This window comes from Accipiter gentilis, chromosome Z (genome assembly GCF_929443795.1).
Source record: "Accipiter gentilis chromosome Z, bAccGen1.1, whole genome shotgun sequence".
Taxonomy (NCBI): Eukaryota; Metazoa; Chordata; class Aves; order Accipitriformes; family Accipitridae; genus Astur; species Astur gentilis.
The window spans coordinates 76,090,256-76,110,854 of record NC_064919.1 but is presented as its reverse complement, the minus strand read 5'-3'; the positions used below and the strand labels follow the sequence as shown (position 1 = coordinate 76,110,854).

Below are 20,599 nucleotides of genomic sequence, written 5' to 3'. Positions count from 1 at the left end.
CACTCCTCTCAGTTCTACTAGTTCTAATTTTTTCCTATCTACTCTTACATTTGATTCTTTTGCCTCCATTTTCTGTTCTCCATCCCTCTCTTCTCAGCTGTAGTCAAAATGCATGTTTACTCCCTCTGATTTCTCTAATTGTCTACCTATGTACCGTCCTTTAGTGACTGTACTCCTCTTCCATTCTGACATGTGCAGCAACCGTGTCCCTCTTCCCATCATTAAACTCTCTTTCTATCCCCATATATTATGTATTTCTGTATTCCATTTATCTTTCATCTCCTGCTTAACCTACACAGGAAAGATGAAGAAATTCCCTTATTTGTTTGAAAATGGTTTTCAGTGCAGGGCTACAAGAGGGTTAATGTAATTCAGTCCATCTTTCCACACCCACAGGAATTGGAGTCTGGATTTAGTATGAAGGTTTCAGATAGTTGAGAGCAGTGCCAGTCTCCATTTTCACTCATTTAGGGACAGAGTTTGCAGATTTACTTCTCAGGAACTTAGCTGAAAACAGGTCTTTCTAAATAGCAAGTATTGCTAAATGCTTAGTACCTTTGCTGAGATCCAGAATTAGAGCATCTCTGACAACTCAGCTCATTCAGTCCTAGCGAGCTGGGCACACAGGCAGTGGCAAAAAACTTTTCAGCCCAGGAAAGGGACTGGTGCTTGGCTGCCATACTTGGTCAGTATGGCTTTCTCTACAAAATGGAAAATTCTCTGGCATTTTCTCATATTAAAAATATTTCATTTTGCTACACATTTCAAATATCCCATCCTAGTACTACCAGAGCAACACAAGTGATGATTCCATGACAAGCTGTTAGTTAACAAAAGTAATTTGAACATTACCAATAAGATTTTTTTAATCTTGATAGAATGATTCACAATTTGACACACAAAGTAAAATGCTTTCATCTGCCTTTTTAAAGGGAGCAAAAAAAAATAATCTGAGGTAGCAGTTCTTTGAGAATATGATGCCTGATCTCATGACACTTTTTCATTTCATTTGTCTTTATGGCTTTGTAAAAGATGTCTAATATCTGTCAACTGGCTTAGATGACTTTGGCTTCCTTGCACAACACCTTCAAATTGTTTGCAGTTAGTGAAAAATTATGAAATACATTTACAGGCTTCATGATGTGAACCCCACATATACAATGCTTCAGAGATCACAAAAAAATTCCACTTCTTCATTTTGAACACCTGCTGTTACTACAATACTTAAATGACATTTAAAGCAACTGTATATTTTCCAGCCATTTAAACATAGTCACATAAACAGATATACCACAGAACTCACTGCTTTAACATAAATCAATTATTATTACATATTTGTTTTACAGTTTGTTCCATAAACACATATATCCTCTTACTAGTATTATGTAAGGTCAGTTTACTGTATTTTTATTAAATAAACTTTGTAGTTACATAGTATCATCAAGACCATTCTTCAAGCCTGCATTTTATGTGACAGTGAGTTTCGGCAGCACATGTCCCACTTCAATAAATCGTATTTCTTTAAAAGTCAGGAATATTTCACTGAAATACTAAAACTGTACATCAAATATGTCTTTGCTAATGAAAAAAGTCTAATTAGAAAATTTAAGATAATGGGTTGTATTTGTCAATACTGAAGAAAAACTGTTAATCAAATTAGTCTGAGTCCAAAGGAATGGTATTTTATTAAAATACATACTTTTTTTCCTATGTATTTTATAAAATTAATGACTTCTGAGGAGCCTTTATGCTTCCTTTTGGGGCTTTTATGCTACTAAAAAGTAATTCACACTTCAAGTGACACAGCATAAATTGATATTGAAAACATTCAAACTTTTCAAATAATTATTCCAAGTGAGAAATTTGACTAATGGTGCAAGAGCTAGATGGCTAATCCCTGTTCCTGGGGCAAATTCTGTTATGTACTTCATCCCTCTGTATATCAAAGGAGGTGTTAAGAGCCTGTTATCTCCCACTGGCATGTCATAATTTTACAACAATCAACTGTGTAAAACTGCTGCAAAATCTTATCTATTTCCTAATAAATAGCTACTCCTTAAAGCGCTGCAAGGAAAAATGTTGTTGCAAACAGAAAGAATGAAGTATTTGAACATCCAAAGGCCCACACACTTAGCTGAAGGTTACTCTGATTTTACAGAAAACTAGTTTATTCTCTTCTTAAGGTACGTCCAGATGTTAAAGGCCACTTTCAGAAGGTGTGGCTGCCACCTTGAGAGTAACAAGGTGTTTTGGAAAATAAAAGCAAACCTAAGGGAAAAATAATCAACCTGCACACTTGTTCAGCTTAAAGAATGAAACATATTTATGAAAATTGTGTTTAAATTGTGTTTAGCTAGCAATTCCCTCAAAAGCTTAGCAACCTCAGAGCAACGAGCAAATGCACCTTCTCCACTTTGGCTGAATTTCCCTTTTCCCAGAAAGCCATGATGACTTGGCATATTGAGACACTCATCAGCAAAGGTGGGAGAGAATCTACACCTCACAATGTGATTTAGGCTACAGCTATTTTGCAGCTTCAGTACCAATTTATGGTAAAGCATATAAACTCTTCCACTCAGTTCTCTTTCTGTGTGGACTTCTGGAGGTACACCCATAGATACCTACAGTTAGGCAGGATGAACCGTACACTTAAAATCTGCTAAAAGTTGTGTCTGTTTGCCTCAGGTCCAAAGTGACTGACATGACAGCAACAGCCTGCTGCTGACACTTTATCCCACACTTTCTTAGGTTTACGTCTGTGTAGTCACCTGTGGTTTACCCTACAAAATCCACTCCATAAGGAAAATCTTTAGGCTGTGGTTTGCTAAGATTCTATAGCTTTTATGCATCACCAGATGCATCATGGAAAGCCTGTAGCAGCTTTGTGCATGGCATTTGGAGTAGAAACCAATGGCTTGGCTCAGGTACGACTATCTGTGTAAAGAAAGAGAACGTGTCTGATCTGGATCAGCTCTGTCAGATTCAGTCAGGAAACTGAAGTGTAAAGGAAGCAGAAATACTGTCAGAAAGAGGGTATTATCAGCTTACATACATGCACACACACAAGTTGCTGCCCTGCAAAACGTTCCAGTTTTGACTGGTAAGTCGATAGTTTCTTTGCAGTACTTTTAGCATCTCTAGAAAATTTGTAGAGTATGCTACAAATGCTACAGTAAAATTGTGCTGTTAACTATAACTAAACAAAATTTTATGTTTGGCTGCTCTCTGGAGTAGCCACTTCATGTCTTCAAGCGTTAAATTTAAATAGCTGAATTAAGAATCTAAGATGCCTCCCTACACATTCAGCAGAGCATCCAGACTGCTCTCATCAACCTCTGGAAGTGGACAATACATTGCCTGTATAGGGGACACAGGCTCTAAATTTGATGCTTAAAGTAAATGTTACAGTATACACTAACACATATGTTTACAGACACAGATGATTAGTTAAATCCTAAAGTCCTGCCAGTGGAAGAGCTAGACAGCTTGACTGATCTGTACTTGAGCAGTTCCATGGCATGAAGGTAAAAGGTAAGAATCTGATTTCCCAAACTGGATGTGGCTTTGAGGGATCTTCAAAATCTGAAAGCCTCTTTTGTCTGGCTCTGCAGCAGGTTACCTGATACTGCAGGAAGGCTGGCTCAGTGCGTAAAATCATGAAAAACTGGAGAAATATAAAGCTGTTCAGGAAGGACAAGAACAGAACAGAGCTCATCTATAGTAAATGCACCTTCCTTCACACGTCCAGTACAATTTTCCTTACCTTGTGTTTCCAATTTCCCCTGAAGCTAGTGATACTAGCTGAATACTTGGCCCAGTTTTAATAAGTCATCACTTGGTCATACTTTCCTGGAGTAAATTAAACTTTTGTTTCAAGAAGGAAGGACGACAGTAAGTTCAGAGCCATTCCAGTATTATTTTGATTCTGCCTTTGGTTACATGGGGTATGAGGAATCCTCACTGTTCCCACTGCTGTTCCGGAGACACTGGTCCAGCCCAGCTACATGGACTCCTTTCCTCATTCCCACCGGTATTTCAGCAGAGCTCTGACTCAGACTTTATGCCTCATATCTTTGACTTTGGAAGCTGGATTCCAAAATTAAGGTTGATAACTTCATATGAAAAATCTGACTTCAAACTTTCCTTCCAGGCTCAGAGAAAAGTGCAATGTCTGTGGATGCAGGAGAACACCATTCCATTTGTGATTGGCATCAGAGTACAAATTCAGTGGGAAAGAAGCTTTGCTCTCAAAACCTAGATTCTATTTTAATTTTATAATTACAGGTGATAAAAACCATGTGAAATAAATAATTTAAAATTCAAATAGTAATACATCTGTAATATATTAGAAATATAGTTTAAAAATTAATTAATATTCTTAATTAGTATAAAGTTTAATTTTATGCTTTGTATAGAAATGGTAGCTTTACTTGTTACTGCTGTCTCAGCAGAAGGAAACAGAAAAGTTCCTAAGTAGCTAAATAGGATTGGGAAATTTAAAAATATTTTATTTTGCCTTTTTTTTTGTAATAGAAAAATAGCCTCTAAAAATAAGTTGTTAAATATATGGGCTTGTATTAAAGTAGAATTATGTATTATATACAATAAAGGAGTACATCAAATATTGTTCTATTTTTTTCATGTTTTGTTTGATTGGACTAGGATAGGAATGGGATGCAAAGTCTTCTGTCACATTGAAGTGAAGAAAAAATATATTTAGAATAATTTGTTATTTTATTGTAATTTGTTGAATCTATTCTCTTTTATATATGATTTTTCATATATAAGAGCTCATTTTTTTCTTAAGGATTGAGAAAAAATATAAAGACTTAATCTAGTGTCAGAATGCATTCAAAGGAAAAACACTGTAGATCAGAATGCTTTTGTGCAATGATTTATCTGATTGAGGAACTTCTGAGATCACTACGCTGTACTGACTGACATGTAACAATTTTCAACTTTGTTCAATCTGCAGTATTCCCTCAGGTTTAATCAACTAATAGATTTGCAGAGCTGAATAATTAGTTTACAATGTATTTTTCATGGCAGATAATATCCATTTCCTCATTTCCCTGTGTCAGAAACCTCAACCCACAGTTTAGTTTATTCTCTGTATAATACACACAGAAGGCCAGGCTTTTTTAAGGAACTATTTGCTATGTGGTTTTGCTCTACTGTACATAACTACTAGGTATGTACTGTACTATTAGTTATTTAAAGGAGGGCATAAAAGAAGATGGGTCCATGTACTCTGATCCATTGTTCTCTCTTTTGCACTTGCTTGGAACTGTCAGACAGTAGCTCATATTTTTCTCAGCTTGACTTTGCTGAAGGTTCTGAGACGTTTCCATTGCAGGTTCTTGAGATACAGATGTGTGCTGAATGCGTGAATCTGGCATTAATACTAGAATATTATGGTCCACAACTGTTGAGACCTTGGTATATTCTTTGCTGGTTCCTGGAACAGTGTATTTTTCGGTCTTTCTACTATTTTCTTTATGTTTCAGTAATACTGCTGGCTCCACATCTTGTCTGACTTTGTGAACTTCTACATAATCCATTAGTTTAGGATTCAAAAATGGTGGCTTGTCATTAGGTCTGTTTTGTTTGACCTGCACTGTGGTTTGGTCAGTTTTGGAATACAAATTCTCCATCCCTTTTTGCTTTTCCATGTCATCGTGGCAAGTTTCAGTGATAGGATATTGTGATTGATGCTTTTCTTCATTTCCTACCAACACTCGTGCAACGTTGACATTTCTGATACTCAGTGTTATCTTATGTGCATCTACAGGATTGTGGTAGGCAAACATAGGAGGCTGATTATCAGGTAACTGAGCTGTAGGCCATGTGGACAATTTTGTACTCTCATCATTAAAAAGGACTATTTTCTGTTCTGAGGCTATACACTGAGTTTCCCAGCTCCTTTTTCCTCCTTTATTTTCTTGAACATCTCTTACATTTTGTGTTTGAAGTGTTGATGGAAGGGCACGGGATTCCCTGCACTTCTCAGAAAGGAGAGAAGGGCTATCACAGCTCCCTCGGCCTGAGTCACTGTCTGTTTCCTTGGGTATAATTTTTGCATTTTTACTGGGATGACCATTGTCATGGCTTGGCATGAGTTGCTGATCCTCACTGTCCTCTACCTCCAGATATTCTATCAGTAGTTCCTCACAGTCTGACGTTGGAGGGAAACCATGGCAACCAAGAGCACTCAATAATTCTTCAGATTTTCCTGTCTAAGAGCATAATAAATAAGATATTTTTTTCACTGTTAGCCTTAGGGTTTATCTGACTAGAACAATTGTGAACAATCTACATATTTAATATACAAATACTTTAATAGTTGTATTGCTAGACCTAAACTGGATTTCTACTGCTGCAGAAAATAGTAGAAGAGAAGGAAATTTCTTGAGTTCCCTCAGTGGGGAGACACAATCCCAGAATTCATGTGTCTAAAATGGGGGGACTAGGAAGCTTTTGGCAGGTAGAGGTCTCATGGGTTTAACAGGAAGGAAATGGAGGAGCATGATAGACCATCCACGTCCTGTCTCCTCAGCATGGCAAGAGACTGTGGAGAGCAACTTCCATAAGAACTACTAGGAAGATGACACAGGCATCGGCTCTTGTGGTGTCCCAAGAAACACCTGTGGTCCCAAACCCTGTTCTCAAATGTCCTCCTCCTCCTACTGCAAGTGAAGACTGTCAGTCCTAGTTTCGGCTGGGATAGAGTTAATTTTATTTCTAGCAGATGGTATAGTGTTGTCTTGGATTTAGTATGAGAAGAACGTTGATAACACACTGAAGTTTTCGGTTGTTGCTAACTAGTGTTTATGCTAAGTGAAGGATTTTTCAGCTTCTCAAGCCCAGCCAGCAAGAAGGCTGGAGAGGCACAAGAAATTGGGAGGGGACACAGCCAGGGCAGCTGACCCAACCTGGCCAAAGGGATATTCCATACCATGTGACATCATGCCCAGTATATAAACTGGGGGGAGTTTGCCAAGGTGGGGGGCAGATCGCTGCTCAGGAACTAACTGGGCATCAGTCAGCGAGTGGTGAGCAATTGCATTGTGCATCACTTATTTTGTATCTTCCAATTCTTTTATTATTATTGTAATTTTATGATTGTTATTATTATCATTATTAGTTTCTCCCTTTCTGTTCTATTAAACTGTTCTTATCTCAACCCATGAGTTTTACCTTTTTTCTTCTGATTCTCTCCCCCATCCCACTGGGTGGGGGGAAGTGAGTGAACGGCTGCTTGGTGCTTAGTTGCTAGCTGGGGTTAAACCACAACAGCCTCACACATACCCTCCCCAGGATCAACCTGAAAGTGTCGCTTATTTTTAACATTGATTAAATTAATTGAAGCTGGTTTATACTTTATTACTGTAATTGTGTTTGCTAGTACATAATTTGGAAAAGTAAGTAATGGTGAATTCTTTTGTTGTTATCAGGGGTACTCACCTCTAACAGATGTGTATCTATGCCTTTTATCTTTGGTCCCGGAACTGGCGGTAGGATAAAGGCTATCATTCTAAAAAAAACAATGAAACATACAAGGTGTAAGTATGGGCCCTATCTCTCTATTTGTTCTCCCATTTCCTTGGACTGTGACTGAAATTTTAAACACTTTTTTCATATCTGATATCTCCCCGTTGGAGAGATATCTCTCTGTTTCCTGTTTACCTCTCAAGCCAGGTAATTTATAAATCCAGTTACAGTTCATAAGTTACCCTTAGATGTATTTATAGGAAAAAGAACAGTACAAAAGTTATTCAACTGGAAAAGTAACACTGCTAATGCCCTTTTATTGTCCTTTGTCCCTTAATCTCCAGTTCTCCAAAATCACTGTAATTTCACCACTGGCTAAGAAACAGCTATGTGGGGCACAGTTCAGGAGGACTAGTGGGCCTGTACATATATACTTGACTGTCAGCTGACCAGGATTTAAGATGAATGACTTCTGATGGCTTTTCCATCAACAGTTTCTATCTCTTTCTTCTACTCTGCCAGTACTTTTTGCAAGATTTGTACAAAAGTGATAAGCTTTGTGACACTTTTCTCTTTCAGATTTGATTGAAATTAGCCAATGTTCTAATAAATTATTTGGGGAATTGACAGACGGGTGGGCAGAAAGACAAGCTCATAATATAACCTTATTTCCTCTAGGAATTTAGGGTAAAACCAAAAGTCATGTCTTCTACATGAGCAGGGATACTCCAAATTATGTTTGCTGAATACTTACATGGCTAACCAAGATGGTCAGATCTAATAAGAGACATGTCTTTACCAACTGAGAATTTAGCTTGGTATCCCTAAAGAACAGAAATACCTCTCTATCAGCTCTGAATTTAAAGTCAAATACCTGTAATTTAGAGTTTATAAGAGAACACATAACCCATAGGAAATTGAATCAAATGTTAGAAGTCTATTTTTGAAAAGTTTGGTGAGATTTTCAACTCCATGTAATTGTGAAATTGGTGACTTACCTGTACCCTTTCAAAACCATTGTCCAGCTCATGATTAAACATATAAGAGATGACAAGACACCAACGACGATCCACACAACCATATCTTTTACTCTAAAGTCTAGGAAACAAACAGAATTATTTAAGAACACACATCTAGCATATGCATAGTTGACATGCAAAAAAAGTCTCAAATTACTTTTTTTAAAAAAATTGGTCTAACCTGCCATATTTGGTATTGAATCTAGAGGCCTTTATTAGCATAGATAGATCTCAACAGTCATTGTAATATCTGATAATAAATATACTTCTTATTAATGGCACTGTGCAGGAAATAAACTCTCTTGAATGATACAAAAAAATGTATGAAGAGGGAAATTTTGCCACAGCCAGTTATAGCAACTGTGTTCAAAGTGTTCAAATTCAATTATGCGAACACTGTAGTCATTTTATTATGAAATACATATCACACAATTAATTAAATGGTGGGTTGAATTATCTAGGACTATATATTTTTAAGGATTTCTATTGTAACATGACACTTTTTACATTGAGGTGTTTATTCCAAATTCATTCCAGATAAAGAGTAATGAAGAGCTGTTAATGTCTGGAGGCAGTCGCTCTTTGTCGTCTATGTATCAGTTTTAATGCAGTTACTGGTATTCTTTTAATTAAAAACTACCATCATGAGAACAAATGAGGCAATAAACAGAAAGAATGTGGTTTAAATAAGTAAAGAAATTGATTCACCTTAACTCCCAAAAGTAATGAAGGGGAAAGCTAACTGGGTGTGGTGCAGGGATGCTGAGAATTGTGTTACCTTAGCAATGATGTTCTTGTCCTAAGGAAACTATGGGATGTCACTCTGCATGGATGCTGCAAACAGCTAACAAAAGTATTACATGAACTTCCATGTAATAAGAATTACCAAAGGGATGCCTGGCCACTCACCAGTAGGGATCTGAATATACTCTTCTGAGCTCCATTCACTCCATGATCCATGGTGGTCAGGTTTGCAGTGAATCTGTACAATATACTTCTTTCCAGGATTTAAACTAAACATCTTATATTGTGTTTGCTGTCCCACAAAAATAGTCTGGAAATTAAATAAAAACCATAAAATGCATATAACATTAAGACATTTTTCTGTGAAAATCACAGCTAGGTTTCAGTCTTGAATAACCAAGTTGGGAATATAGAACGAATCTGGATAGCTTTCTAATAATTGTTATGCAGGCATGGAAAAATGGTACATTTAGTTTATTTATTTATTTATTTAGTTAGTTTATTTCTATAGTTCAGCTTTCTAGCATAATTCAGTGGGAATGAGATCTGGCTCTAGTATGTTGTTCAAATTACTACAAAAACATATCACGAGCATATGGCAAATAGGGGTGAACTGTGGTAATGGTGGGAACTGCAATGGTGAGAGGAGAAGGAGGCAAAAAACAGAGATGAGGGAAGAAAATGCTGAGAGAAATGGAGTGTGGAGTTGCTGGAACTGCACGGGGTAGTAAAAAGTGTATCTTGCAAGGGTCAGGGAGCTGGGAACTGCAGTGGCAAGGGGAAGGAAGGAGGAGATAGAGAGATGGCTGGGACAAGAAGAGGATGCAGCCTAATACCAATAGCTAGAGTCTTTAATTTGCTGCCCAGTTGTTTGAATTGCAGATCCTGGCTATGGACAATTATTATTATGTGGCCATGACAACTATCACCTAATGACTATTTGTACAAATGTAAATGATTTTACATAATGGCACTGAGCTTTCTGTTACCAAAGAAGTGCTTGTGGTTAAGAACAAATTATCACAAAAGAAACCTGACTAAATGAGAACAAACAACTTTAACTGTAAAGCCAATATGATTAATATATAATGGCCACACTTAAAAATAAGTTCTTTATCACCTGCTATCACACAACAGCATCTGAGATACCAGTATTCTCAGTAGGAAATCATAGATCACACAAGCACTTTTGAAAAACAATGAACTATTCAGTGTGCCTGCTTCATTACATTCAGGCATGCGACCTAGCTGACAAAATCTAATTGATCAGGAAACACCATCTAGCAAAAACTTGCAACATCCTTACCTCCCATTCCTCTCCTTCTTCAGGCTTCAGCCGCAACTCATATTCAAGGGTAAGCCATCCAGATCTGACATCAGCCAGCGGGGGTGGAAACCATGTCAAGACCAGATATGGTTTTCTATTTATTGACTTTTTTAATTCCAGAGTTACATTCACAGGGGGATCTGGCTGTACTGTTAAAATAAAAGAACTGACAATAAGAGTCTAAAGGATTTTTTCCTTGCATCTTAGGAAGAAATATAAAATGGTGTGAGTCACAAGTTGCCACCTCCATTGTGTCTAGTAATTCAGAACTGGTCCTGGAATACAGGTATCAAGAGCTTCCTGATAAAGTAAGCATGGATTTATGAATTTGAAGGAAAAACTGAAGAACAGTAAATATGTTAAGTTTACATTGAGATTTGCCTTAATAATTTATCATCGGAAATAATTTTTTCTTACATTACCATTTATTGTTGCTTTTCCCAACAACTGTGTTTCAAAATTAACATCTTTAATGCTGTGTTATGAAAGTTGTGTTTTACCATAATCTTAATCTTATCAAAGTTGGCATATATGGTTGGGAATTCTGAAAACACAGGTGTAGTTTATGAAACTTGCCCACCTGTCCCCCCCCATGTCTTACCTTGAGAAGACACAACAGCATAATCCCTACATGTATTCGTAAGGATATTTAAAAATAAAACAAACCAGTAATATTAAAAACCTGTCTATATCTCAAAAATAAACAAAAATGGAACACAGGTTTCTGCTACAGTCAGGCTTGCAGCTTCCTCAGTTCAGAGGGAGAGGTTCTGCATATCGTGCATGTATTTTACCACTGTCTGATGCAAAGCTTCATCAAGTGAGTAGTCAGGGCATGGAGGTAAAATGTAAAGCCTGTTCTCCAGCAGCCCTTTTCCAGCTGCAAGACTCCTGGCAGCCAGATCCTTGATAACAAAATGGTTATTGGTGGTAACGTTCCATTCCCTTAGACAAAAACTTAAATCCTTGTCCACAGTCACTCTGTGGAAAAAGTCTGAGAAAAGAGATTATCAGTACACTGCTATAAAAAAACCTAATTCGGCTTCTCTTGGGTATGGAAACTACTTTTAGGTAATCAAATTTAAGTATTATTAGTTACAACATCAATTTGATTTCAGTTGCTGGTAGAGTGGAAAAAGATTTTAGCTGGATGATGTTTCTTAGGGCTTGACTGGAAGAAATGTGGAAAACCAATAAATGGTCTGAATGCAATTTTAAGGCTTTTAGCATTTTTAGGTTTCCTTTGAAAATAAAATGGTAAAGGGATGAATATTGATTTATTATTACACCAGATAAGATCTTATTTGTTCTTGAAAGTTTTTAACTTGGATATAATACTTTATATGAGAAGAGCTGGAATTAGAATTTTTGTGTCAAAACCCATAATTCTGAGTTATTTGGTTTCACAGAAAATACTTGTCCTCTCTTACCTATGTAAGTCACATCCACATAATGAGGATCAGAGATGTTACTTCCCATTTCGTTAGTTGCCCTCACAGTAATATTGTAGATGGTCCAGAAAGAGGTGTGCTTTTTATCGAAGTAGCAAGAATTGGGGCCCGCATTTCTGTAATCTGGACACTCATAAACTTGTTCTTCTCTGAAATGAAAGAATCACAGTGATTAGTTTACACAGACTAAAACACCTGACTTTGATTACTAATAGGTCAGCATTATTTAGGGCTGGATCAGATTTTTCACGCCTGGCAATGTGAAGAAAACAGAAAACTGCTTTCAGACTACAGAGTAATTGGACAATTCCAGAGACTGTAGTAAGCATTTTCCCCCCAAAATAAAGACTATAAAGGCTGAAGAATTTAGGCTGTTGTAGATGCAGCAGCAGACTAGTAGACTGCAGCTCTTACTTTTCTGAATGCCATTGTCCACTGCATAGGCCTTACAGGTTCCAGAGAGCCAGTAGAAGTGATTGCTGAAGTTTTCCAAACCATCTATTAAAAACTGAGTATTTCCAATGTTCATTTCACACTTACACAGGTTCTGCATATTACATTAATATCCTTTCAGAATCTATTTTGGTCTTTCATCACCTGTTCCTCAAAAAAATCTACTTTGTACCTGTCCTCCAAATCCATTCCCAAGCTTCCCAAAGGGAGCAGGGATAGATAGGAGAGAAAGTTGAGTATGTAGTACTTGTTTCCAGGCTCCTCTGTGATGCACAATAACAAAAGAGAAAGTTGTGGTTGTGGACCTCATACTCTGCCCTGGCTGGCTCTAAGCTGACAAATACAAAGTTCAGCATCCAGTTAGGTCAGTGCAAGGCTGAGCAGTGCTGGGTGAATGAAAAATAGTTCACAGGACCCAAACAAAATATTGACTACTCCTTTAAAATGAATGTTTAGTACTTGATGTAAGTTCCAGGACCAAGATTACTGCAGAAGCCAGGACGCATCCAGAGCCTATGAATACTTGTGCAAAATAAGCATTATCATAAGATGAAAATTTTAATATCTGGTCATTTTGGAAAGCTTTATTTCTGGAGCTGTGTGGCTGAAGAGCTACAGGACTGTGTGTTTGTATTGCATATGCAGTTCCTGAGCCATGGCAACTTTCAAGGTAGTCTATCTTTCAAGACAGAAGAATTCACAGAATTTTGAAAAACCTGACATTATAAAGAGATCCTATTTCAACCTTAAATATGTTGTTGCTAGTGATATTCCAGAATATGTCACTTGGACAAAATGACGTGCTATGGAAAATGACATCTCCTAAATGCAAAACTGATCAGCATTGATTTTCCAGGTCCTTCCAATAAAACACTGAATAATATATACAGCTTATTACCCTTCTTTGCTGTAAAGCAAAGTGTAGTTAGTAGGAAGTCCTCCATCTGAACCAGGCTGCCACCAACAAGTAAATGTTTCCTTTTCTGGAGAACGGCATTTTAGTATTGTAGGCTTTTCAGGAGGTGACTTTCCTGTAAGAGATAAAGAAATGAACTAATTAGTAAGCTTACTGCATTAGGTCAACCCTGAACTCATAAAACAACATCAAGCAGAGCACAGGAAAATACTTTTGTTTCTACATGGAAAGAAAAAGTTTTGCTTCATATTAGCACAGGAAAGGAAGGATGGTTCGGTGGTTAGGGCAGCAGCCTGCTACTTTGACCTGGATTCAAAATACTTTCCCACTGCAGCTATGCTGAGGAGCTATGTTTTAGTTCCCTGGCTGTGGCTCTTCTGTGCACCCAAATCTGACAAGCGGTGCTCAAGTACTGTCATAGCAGGTTCTATAAAATGGTTTAAAATACACTCTGCAATCCAATCTATTGTCTACATAAACCATTTCTTCTTTAAAAAATGTGTTTTAAGATGCTTCTGATTGTTTAAAAAAATGCTGTCATTCGTTTTGGCTTTTACAGGAAAAAAATGAAGAATGTGTTTGCCCATTTATTTATGTCCTTGCCAGTAATTCTCTTCTGAAGCACCTATGCTGAGCTGACTCCAAAGATAAAAAGAAGCAGCTCTCACATTTCCTTGTAAAGTGATGTAATGCTCCATATTCAGACTATTTGCCTGATTGCTGCCAAGCAATTTATACTTATTTGGATTCCTGATGAAGATTTTATAGTCTCAAGCAAAGCACTTAAAGTAGGGCAGAGCAAAATGCTTAAATTTTGAATAGGATGATGCTAGTCAAAACCGTGATGTGATTGGAACTTCTGCAGTTATGCATTTGTGGCAAAATATGGTCCTATTACATCAATAATATAAATTTTTTACTATTTAGAGTAGGGACATTGATTTTCCAAATTTCTAATTGCCTAAGGCAGATCTGAAAATGGAACATTTAAAAAATATTTTTCTATTAACAGTACTTCAGCAATCTCCATGTCAAATAATGAATAATACAATTAGTGACAGAAGATATGAGACAACCTGGCGAAAGTGTCTGACAACAAAATATGATGTCATTCATATTTAATGTGTCCACTCAATCCCAACAAAACACAGATAACTATTTCCATGTGGTGGTAGCTGCAAGTGTTATGCTCTGTTAGACATGGCAGTGCTTTCAGTCCAGTTACTAATGAACAAATTAATGATTCTTACACAAGTACCATTACTATGCTATATATATATATCTCAATCATATATATATATCATATCTATAGCTACAGATGAAATCAACATAATTTTTAAATAAAGGGAAAGGAACAATAAATTATTTAGGCACACCTGTATCAGAAGTGACTTCCTAGTAAATCTCAGCCTGTTTGTCATAGCCAGTTTCAGCAGAGGATTCTGAGTGGATCAACAAGACTAAATATGCAATTACATACCATGTGTGGTAAGATGCATGTGGTGGGTTGAGTCTGGCTGGATGCCAGGTGCTTACCAGAGCCATTCTATCACTCCCCCCTCCTCAGCTGGACAGGGGAGAGAAAATACAACAAAGGGCTCGTGGGTCGAGATAAGGACAGGAGAGATCACTCACCCATCACTGTCACGGGCAAAACAAACTCAGCTTGGGGAAAATTAACTCAATTTATTACCAATCAACCAGAGTAGGGTAACGAGAAATAAAACCAAATCTCAGAACACCTTCTCTCCTCCCCTCCCTTCTTCCCAGGCACAACTTCACTCCCAGATTCTCTACCTACCACCCACAGTGGTTCAGGGGGATGGGGAATGGGGTTTACAGTCCGTTAATTACGCGTTATTTCTGCTGCTTCATCCTCCTCAGGGGCAGGACTCATCACACTCTTCCCCTGCTCCGGTGTGGGGTTCCTCCCATGGGAGACAGTCCTCCACGAACTTCTCCAATGTGGGTCCTTCCCATGGGCTGCAGTTCTTCACGAACTGCTCCAGCATGGGTCTCTTCCACAGCGTGCAGTCCTTCTGGAGCACACTGCTCCAGCGTGGGTCCCCCGCAGGGTCACAAGTCCTGCCAGAAAACCTGCTCCAGCGCGGGCCCCTCTCTCCACAGATCTGCAGGTCCTGCCAGGACCCTGCTCCAGGGCAGGCTTCCCACAGGGTCATAGCCTCCTTCAGGCATGCCCCTGCTCCACCGTGGGGTCCTCCCCAGACTGCAGGTGGAGATTTGCTCTGCCGTGGACCTCCATGGGCTGCAGGAGGACAGCCTGCCTCACTGTGGTCTTCCTCACGGGCTGCAGGGGAATCTCTGCTCCGGCACCTGGACCATCTCCTCCTGCTCCTTCTGCACTGACCTGGGGGACTGCAGGGCTGCTTCTCTAACATGTTCTCACTCCTCTCTCTGGCTGCTGTTTCTATGTGCCCTGCAACTTTTTTTTCCTTCTTAAATCTGTTATCACAGAAGTGCTACCATTATCGCTGATGGGCTTGTCCTTGGCTGGCGGTGGGTCCGTCTTGGAGCTGGCTGGCATTGGCTCTGTTGGACACAGGGGAAGCTTCCAGCAGCTTCTCACAGAAGCCACCCCTGTAACACCCACGCTACCAAAACCTTGCCACACAAACCCAATGCAATGCACTAAGCTGTTTCTCCAGCACTATAAAGTATCCATGTGAGGAACTGGGTTTTCAGGGCTGCTGTTTAGACACCTTTCACAACACTGAACTGGCTAGAATTTAAAAGCAATTAACAGCACAGCAATCATCCACTCACCATCGGGGATCTGAATGCACCTTTTGGAGCTCCACTCACTCCATTCTCCAAGGTCTAACATACAACGGACTTGGACAACATACTTCACCCCAGCTTGTAACCTATTCACTTTGTACCTTGTCTGAACTCCAACAGGTATTGTCTGGAAAAGAAAATGGATGGGAAAAGTTATAAAGAATTGGGCCACTTTAACAAATAAACCATAAAGGAGTAGGTTTGTGTCACTGACTTCTGAAAGGCAAGGGTTTCAGTTGGGTATTTTATAAGATGTGAATTACAAAGAGGAAAAGGTAGTGACTTAACAGAAAAACTCACTTCAGTGACACTGAGATTCTGATACATGTTCTCAAGAACATATTTAAGTACAGACTTCCTATAAGTACTCCATCAGATCCACAATGCAAGGAACACTACAGGTAGTCCAACTCACAGATAAACCCTCTGTGTAATGCTTCTTAGTGGCTAGTTTTAGTGCTTATTATTAAGTGGCTTCCTCAGGCCCTTTGAATCTCTCTTCAGAAGTCTTTCAAGACCCACAGCTTTCTCCATCATTAAGGCATCAACAATTTAGGTAGCATTAAGGCCATCTGACTATGACTTTAAAAATGATATTTTATCCTCGTATCTCAGCTGTAGGAGTGCTGTGGCCTGCTCCTAGCAAAATGGCAACAGCTGGGAACGTCAATGGAAATAGTGTGTGTGAGTAGGACACCCGAAATTTTCTGAGAAGGGGGTTGCCCCCAAGTGATCCTGTTGAAGAGGATGATGGTGATGACTTTCAGCCCAATTAAATAGTAACTAGGGAATAACTGAGAGACTTCAGAAACAAAAAGCTTCAGCTTGAAAAACAGTATTGAAGAAGTATGAAAATTTTTAATAGTGGGGGAAGATGGGAAATTTCAGCAGTCCTGAAGTTTAGTTTGATTCTATCAGAAGCTGCTCTGCCAGCAGTCTGGGCCAGACAGAGCAGCCTCTCTGATGCCGTGAGTAGCTGCACTCCAGACAGCGTGGGCTGCAGCAGGTAGGACCCCACACTTAGGTGTATGCATGTGACTGTGTGGGTCATTTCTCAGTGATGTGTGTCTTAGTAGACTATAAGAAGGGACGTGGGTTCACATTAAAGCATCCATGTCCCCTGCAGAAGCAGGTGTAAATAGGGGAGTTTGTACTCCCAGGAGGGTGGGGTGTGCTTGTAACCCACCCTTCCTCGGCGAGAGGAATTTCTGTATATAGCATATTTCTGGGACTAGTTACAGAAGTGTGTTTATAAATTTGCAGGTGCCTATTAACATTTTTAAGTGCTCAGTACTGTGATTTATCTGTGGTACTGCTGATACTGATCTTGACTGCATAGTTAATATAAGTTAATATAGCTTGTTAATTATATCTTAATGAATCAATAAACTGCTTTGATCCTGATTTGGGTTAAACTACATGATCTGCGCAGTTTTTTACTGTGACACTTGTGAACAGACACAGTGACAAAACTTGCAATTAAATGTTGTGTCAGTGTACTAAATAGTTTTTTTTTTAGTATATGACATTAGGATAATTATACAAATACCTTGAATTTCACTGTCTCTACAAACCACTACAGTATTTTTCTTTCTTTAATCAGATTTGGTTACATTAATTTTTCTATCCTTGCAGAAACTAAAACTTTTACAATATCAGTTAAATTCAGACAAGACTCACTGAAAAGTGCATTTATGCAATAAATATATTTTTCCATTACCTCCCACTCTTCCTTTTCCTCAGGTTTTAGTCGTAGCTCATAGTGATATACATGTGAATTAGAGCTGACATCAGCTAATGGAGGTGGAGACCATTTTGCCCAAAGGTTCATTATGCTAGCAGATGTTTTTGTTTCTAGAGAGAGGTTCATAGGAGCATCTGGCTGAACTGTATAAATAAAAAGTTTGCCATTAATGTCTTAATTTTCTCTCAGAAAAGGCACCTCCTTTATGGTTTTGTATTTCACCACATTAATTTCAGATCATTCAGCACTTCTGTAAGGGAATAGTACAATAGCCTTTTTTTCCTTTCTCCCTAATAATGTTTAACTGGCTGCTGATTTACCACAGTATCAGCAAATTTTAGACTTTGAATTTGTCAGGCTAAGGAAATACAAATCATAATTTCATTAGGCCACTCTTGCAAAATTACAAAGTCAGATATTTCATAGCTAAAAAGTACATTTAACATCACAATATGTAGATTATGTATATGCAGAAAGCAGAATGGAGTTATGAATACGAAATACTACAAAAAGCCCGCAGAATGCTTAGGCAGCTATTTTTACCCTCCCAAGACTGCAATGCCAGCAGCCAGAAAGATGTTTACATTTGGAAAATTTAGGTAGCTTAACCTAATCTGAAAGTTTTATCACCTGCAGTGCTAGGAACCTACAAAACTGTCATTGAGTCTAATTGAAATACTGGAGATAACTAGAAACTGGAGCCAATTTTTCAGCCAAAGTTAAAATGACAATAAAATATGTAGTTTCTTAATTTATAAGTAAAATGCATATTTTAGATCATCTGTAGATAAACGCTCCTCCATAGCAAGTTTCACATCATGAGGAGAGAAGTCTTCTACCACTACTTATTCTGGGATCAAAACCCACATACATCTCCAACTAGGTTTTTTCCATTTCATTCTTCCCTTTTTACCTATGGAGGTCACATCCACATACTGAGGATCTGAGCTGTTACATCCAATCTCATTCCTTGCCATTACAGTGATATTATATGTTGTCCAGGGATTAGTGTGGTTTTTATCAAAGTAGCAGGAATTGGGACCTGATGTTCGGTAGTCTGGACATTCATAGATTTTTTCTTCACTGAAATAAAATGATTTAAAAAGTTAAAAGTTTAGGAAATGAAGCAAAGCAGATCATACTCTAGTAATGGCCTAGGTTCAGCAAAGAAATTTGAAATGTTTAACTTTAAACCTATATATAATCCCACCTCTGGGAAACATTTCAGTGAGTGTCAAATGCTACCACCATAAATGCTTCATTGCTATTTTTACTGCAGTTGTTCAGGATGAACGCTTCTATCCCCTTTTTTATACATAGGAATGTCAACAAAAGAATGGAAAGACAAATTTCCAGAGACAGCATAAGGAAATTTTTAAAAATGTTTAAAAGCAAGTTAAAAGGCAAATTAAACACATTCACTTTGACTAAAGAAGAAAAGTTGCTAAATAGTTTCTTTACATATTTCCCCTGGGAAGTAACCTGATGGGCCCTATGGCAGAGGAGTGTTTTATTGACTATTTTGTTTTCAGAAAGACATTAATTTACCTGCTTTTTAACATGATCATCATCACAACTGTGTCAACAAAAAATATTTGATTAATTCACGGTTTCTTACCTATTACCTTTATATAAGTCTTCGGGTTTTTTAGGACAGGGATTGTTTTGTACTTAATTAAAGCTGAACTGGGTGATGTACTCAGAGTACAGACTACTACCCCAGATATAAAGCACAGCACAAACCCTAAGCACCAGCTGAGAGGGTTCAAGGTTGCACTTTAGTCCCACTGTTGGGCTCTGTGCACTGCTAATAACGAGGTCTTTTAGTTGCCAGGCAGTTTTGTTCCAGTTCACAAAGAAAAGGTGGGAGTATGGAAAGGGACTGTACTTGACAGATAATGAGCTAGGAAAGGCAGCTCTGGCCCAGATCTGGAATGCTTGGCAGTGCCTGGTGTTCAGCAGATTTAATGGAACAGATAAGCACTCCTATCCATCCCCACACAGGACTGTTCTAGGCTGTGATAGGTATGACTTAAAATGCTCATTAAAATTTCTGTTTTGACTGAGATTGGAACATCTGGACTTTCATAAAACAAAAGCTCTGAGGTCATTGTTGAGAGTGGTAACTTCAGTAAAGGCTGCATCTTTCCTGATCAATTAATACCAAATAATTTGGAGTTTGTTTAACTGAAGCCGGGAAGTCTGAGGCTTGACCTTATCTATTTTGAACCTCACTGGATTTATTCAAAGAAATTTAATCTCTGAGCCTCCCTGCTTACTTGGTGCAGTTCTGAGACCTCTTGTTTTCAGGAAGAAAGGACAGCTATACAAAAAAGCACAGGTTAAGCAAAGTTGCCAAACATATACGGATTTTATCCTTAAACAGGATGAGGGAGTCACAGACTTTACCAGACCAGTAACGTTTGAGATGCAGTACCCACGTGTGATTTTACTCCATTTTGGGAACCACGAGGTTGGCTACAGATCCAGAAGGGGAAGCGAAGGCTCTCTAGAGACTTTCTCCGGATGGGGGGTTGCCGTGCACGGTAATGGACAACCTCCTCGGCAGGGCCCCGAGGGCACCACCGGCCCTCGCTGCCCCTGCCCAGCCTCCCCCGGGGCCTCCCCGTGCGCCGCCCGGGACCCAGGCCCCCA

General features: G+C 38.6%; 1 protein-coding gene across 4 annotated transcripts in view; it reads right to left on the bottom strand.

Moving 5' to 3' along the window:
- Positions 1-4,321: 4,321 nt before the first annotated feature.
- PRLR (prolactin receptor) overlaps positions 4,322-20,599 on the bottom strand; it is a 124,925-nt gene continuing 108,647 nt past the window's right edge. For 3 of the 4 annotated variants that reach the window (XM_049796443.1, XM_049796442.1, XM_049796444.1), the window contains exons 6-15: positions 18,858-19,027; positions 17,921-18,087; positions 16,186-16,327; positions 13,384-13,516; positions 12,012-12,181; positions 10,561-10,730; positions 9,420-9,564; positions 8,490-8,589; positions 7,465-7,534; positions 4,322-6,236 (exon numbers count right to left, since the gene is read on the bottom strand). In XM_049796443.1, coding sequence (XP_049652400.1) covers positions 5,211-6,236; positions 7,465-7,534; positions 8,490-8,589; positions 9,420-9,564; positions 10,561-10,730; positions 12,012-12,181; positions 13,384-13,516; positions 16,186-16,327; positions 17,921-18,087; positions 18,858-19,027 — 2,293 coding nt within the window. In that variant the 3' untranslated portion in view covers positions 4,322-5,210. The remainder of the gene's footprint in view (positions 6,237-7,464; positions 7,535-8,489; positions 8,590-9,419; positions 9,565-10,560; positions 10,731-12,011; positions 12,182-13,383; positions 13,517-16,185; positions 16,328-17,920; positions 18,088-18,857; positions 19,028-20,599) is intronic. The other variant, XM_049796445.1, reaches the window with a different exon arrangement.